Here is a 5,000-nt window from a genome sequence, read left to right as displayed (position 1 = left end):
CATAGAGGTACTACTACTATACTACTACTATTACCATAGAGGTACTACTACTGTACTACTACTATACTACTACCATACTACTACTATACTACTACTATTACCATAGAGGTACTACTACTATACTACTACTATACTACTACCATACTACTGCTATTACCATAGAGGTACTACTGCTATACTACTACTATACTACTACTATACTATTACACTACTACTGCTGTACTACTACTATACTACTACTATTACCATAGAGGTACTACTGCTATACTACTACCATACTACTACTATTACCATAGAGGTACTACTACTGTACTACTACTATACTACTACCATACTACTACCATACTACTACTATTACCATAGAGGTACTACTACTATACTACTACCATACTACTACTATTACCATAGAGGTACTACTACTATACTACTACTATACTACTACCATACTACTACTATTACCATAGAGGTACTACTGCTGTACTACTACTATACTACTACTATTACCATAGAGGTACTACTACTATACTACTACTATACTACTACTATTACCATAGAGGTACTACTACTGTACTACTACTATACTACTACTATTACCATAGAGGTACTACTACTGTACTACTACTATACTACTACTATTACCATAGAGGTACTACTACTGTACTACTACTATACTACTACTACCATACTACTACTATACTACTACTATTACCATAGAGGTACTACTACTGTACTACTACTATACTACTACTATTACCATAGAGGTACTACTACTATACTACTACTATTACCATAGAGGTACTACTACTGTACTACTACTATACTACTACCATACTACTACTATACTACTACTATTACCATAGAGGTACTACTACTATACTACTACTATACTACTACCATACTACTGCTATTACCATAGAGGTACTACTGCTATACTACTACTATACTACTACTATACTATTACACTACTACTGCTGTACTACTACTATACTACTACTATTACCATAGAGGTACTACTGCTATACTACTACCATACTACTACTATTACCATAGAGGTACTACTACTGTACTACTACTATACTACTACCATACTACTACCATACTACTACTATTACCATAGAGGTACTACTACTATACTACTACCATACTACTACTATTACCATAGAGGTACTACTACTATACTACTACCATACTACTACTATTACCATAGAGGTACTACTACTATACTACTACCATACTACTACTATTACCATAGAGGTACTACTACTATACTACTACTATACTACTACCATACTACTACTATTACCATAGAGGTACTACTGCTGTACTACTACTATACTACTACTATTACCATAGAGGTACTACTACTGTACTACTACTATACTACTACTATACTACTACTATACTACTACCATACTACTACTATTACCATAGAGGTACTACTACTATACTACTACCATACTACTACTATTACCATAGAGGTACTACTACTATACTACTACTATACTACTACCATACTACTACTATTACCATAGAGGTACTACTGCTGTACTACTACTATACTACTACTATTACCATAGAGGTACTACTACTATACTACTACTATACTACTACCATACTACTACCATACTACTACTATTACCATAGAGGTACTACTGCTGTACTACTACTATACTACTACTATTACCATAGAGGTACTACTGCTATACTACTACTATACTACTACTATACTACTACTATACTACTACTATACTACTACTATTACCATAGAGGTACTACTGCTATACTACTACTATACTACTACCATACTACTACTATTACCATAGAGGTACTACTACTGTACTACTACTATACTACTACTATTACCATAGAGGTACTACTGCTATACTACTACTATACTACTACTATACTATTACACTACTACTATTATTACTATACTACTACTATATTACTACTATTACCATAGAGGTACTACTAGTATACTATTACACTACTACTATTACTACCACTACTACTATACTACTACTACTACTATACTACTACTATACTACTGCTGTACTACTACTATACTACTACTATTACCATAGAGGTACTACTGCTGTACTACTACTATACTACTACTATACTACTACTATACTACTACTACTACTATACTATTACACTACTACTATTATTACTATACTACTACTATATTACTACTATTACCATAGAGGTACTACTAGTATACTATTACACTACTACTATTACTACCACTACTACTATACTACTACTACTACTACTACTACTACTACTACTACTATATTTAATATGTCCTACAGTGCACTACTATAGAGTTACAGACACATGTCACATGATACTGCTCTACTACTGTACGACTGCTACTGTACTAATAACGGACTACGTGGACCCTCCAGGTCCTGGCGTGGGGGCTGCGGAACCTCAAGAGTTTCCAGCTGGCCAGCGTTACCTCCCCCAGCCTGCAGGTGGAGTGTGGGGGCCGCATGGTCCAGTCCTGCGTCATCCGCAGCATCAAGAAGAAGCCCAACTTTGACGTCAACACCCTCTTCATAGATGTGGTAAGGCTCGACATAATAACTGGAAGGGGGTATGGAAGGGGATATGGAAGGGGGTATGGAAGGGGACATGGAAGGGGGTATGGAAGGGGGTATGGAATTTTTTTTTTTTTTTACCAGACAGGTATGAATCAGTGACCACTAACGGCTGTTCGGGCTATCCCTCGGTCAAACCCAGAATCGCAGAAACGTCACTGAAGGGCTCAGTCGATATGAGGCAAGGGAAGGGGATGTGGACGTTTGGACCCCTGGTGCAGGTCGACATCATCGGAGGACGGGCTCATCGTAAACATGCATGTTTGATACCATTCCCCGTTCCATCCCATGCATTACAATGAGCCCGTCCTCCGATTTCTACCTGCACCGGCCTCCCCTGTTGAATACTGACACGGGGTAGATGACATCATAGAATAAGGCTTGGTCCGCTCCAGCTCCAGACGTGCCATCATGTGTTTCTGGCTTGGCTGGGAGGGCTGATGCTCTGTTTGGATAGCTACAAGGCATAACCAATCAAGCCAGGAAAAAAGGATCATCATTGTTGCCGTCACAGCTGAACCCTGTGTTCGTTACGCTGTCCTGTCTCTCACCGTCCCCTCACAAACATTCCTGGCTCAGATGTAAACATCAACTTTTTGATTTTCCTTTCTTCCCCTCCTCTCCTTCTTCTTCCCCTTTAACCTCCCGCTCCGCCTCCCCCCCCTCTCCGCCTCTCCCACCCTCTCACCTCTCTTCGCTCTTCTCTTCTACCCTCCACACTCCCCCCCCCCCCCCCCCCCCCCCCCCCCCCCCCCGCTCACCCTCTCTCCAGAGACTCCCCTGTGAGGAGCTCTACATGCCCCCCATCGTCATCAAGGTGATCGACAACCGTCAGTTCGGGAGGAAGCCGGTGGTGGGGCAGTGTACCATCCGCTGCCTGGAGGACTACCGCTGCACCCCCGAAGAAGAGGGGGATGAGGAGGAGAACCAGCACGGTGAGAGGGGGGCGAGAGAGGGAGGGAGGGAGGTAGGGAAGGGGGGAGGGAGGGAGGGAGGGGGATAGGGAGGGAGATAGGGAAGGGGGGAAGGAGGAGGGAGGGAGGGGGATAGGGAGGGGGATAGGGAAGGGGGGAAGGAGGAGGGGTGGTGGGGCAGTGTACCATACGATGTCTGGAGGACTACTGCTGCACCCCCGAAGAAGAGTTATAAATGAAATACAGTTATAACAACTGTCTAAGCAGGTCTCAGAAGACCCAGTCTGAAATGATGTCATTCTGTGTGTGTGTGTGTGTGTGTGCGTGTGTGTGTGTGTCCAGAAGAGATAGTCCAGACACCTCGCGATGACGTTCTGATTGACATCGATGACAAGGAGCCTCTCATACCTGGACAGGTAAGAATCACCTATCACACTTCCTGTCACCTGACACACCTCTGTCACATGGCTCCATCTATCAGCCAATCACAAATCTCCTTGGAGAAAGAGTGGGTAAAAAAGACAGGGTCTCACTGGTTGCTCTTCCACAATGTTCCCCCTTCCCGTGCTTCTGTGTGTGTGTGTGTGTGTGTGCGTGTGTGCGTGTGTGTGTGCGTGCGTGTGTGCGTGCGTGCGTGTGTGTGTGTTAATCAGGTGAAGAATGTGAACTATAGATGACAGTTTCATACATTCTACCAGCTCATGCTGCATACACACAGCCACAACCCACTCTCCACCCTTTAAGCCCCAGCCCTGTCCCCCAGCCCCAGCCCCAGCCCCAGCCCTGTCCCCCAGCCCCAGCCCTGTCCCCCAGCCCCAGCCCTGTCCCCCAGCCCCAGCCCCAGCTCTGTCCCCCAGCCCCAGCCCCAGCTCTGTCCCCCAGCCCCAGCTCTGTCCCCCAGCCCCAGCCCCAGCCCTAGCCCCAGCCCCAGCCCTAGCCCCAGCTCTGTCCCCCAGCCCCAGCCCCAGCCCTGTCCCCCAGCCCCAGCCCCAGCTCTGTCCCCCAGCCCCAGCCCCAGCCCTGTCCCCCAGCCCCAGCCCTGTCCCCCAGCTCCAGCCCTGTCCCCCAGCCCCAGCCCCAGCCCTGTCCCCCAGCCCCAGCCCCAGCCCCAGCCCCAGCCCTGTCCCCCAGCTCCAGCCCTGTCCCCCAGCCCCAGCCCCAGCCCTGTCCCCCAGCCCCAACCCCAGCCCTGTCCCCCAGCCCCAGCCCCAGCCCTGTCCCCCAGCCCCAGCCCCAGCCCTGTCCCCCAGCCCCAGCCCCAGCCCTGTCCCCCAGCCCCAACCCCAGCCCCAGCCCCAGCCCTGTCCCCCAGCCCCAGCCCCAGCCCTGTCCCCCAGCCCCAGCTCTGTCCCCCAGCCCCAGCCCTGTCCCCCAGCCCCAGCCCCAGCCCTGTCCCCCAGCCCCAGCCCCAGCTCTGTCCCCCAGCCCCAGCCCTGTCCCCCAGCCCCAGCCCCAGCTCTGTCCCCCAGCCCCAGCCCCA

General features: G+C 47.8%; 1 protein-coding gene across 1 annotated transcript in view; it reads left to right on the top strand.

Annotated features, from left to right (window-relative positions):
* Positions 1–5,000, top strand: part of LOC310824422 (dysferlin-like) — a gene marked incomplete at its 3' end in the record, with an annotated part of 19,787 nt that overhangs the window by 13,770 nt on the left and 1,017 nt on the right. The window contains exons 8-10 of the mRNA XM_083697675.1: positions 2,412–2,573; positions 3,379–3,541; positions 3,863–3,936. Coding sequence (XP_083553801.1) covers positions 2,412–2,573; positions 3,379–3,541; positions 3,863–3,936 — 399 coding nt within the window. The remainder of the gene's footprint in view (positions 1–2,411; positions 2,574–3,378; positions 3,542–3,862; positions 3,937–5,000) is intronic.

Source organism: Argentina silus, assembly GCF_951799395.1.
Source record: "Argentina silus genome assembly, contig: scaffold_388, whole genome shotgun sequence".
NCBI classification, from domain to species: domain Eukaryota; kingdom Metazoa; phylum Chordata; class Actinopteri; order Argentiniformes; family Argentinidae; genus Argentina; species Argentina silus.
The sequence above is the reverse complement of the archived record's forward strand: the minus strand, read 5'-3'. Positions and strand labels throughout refer to the sequence as shown.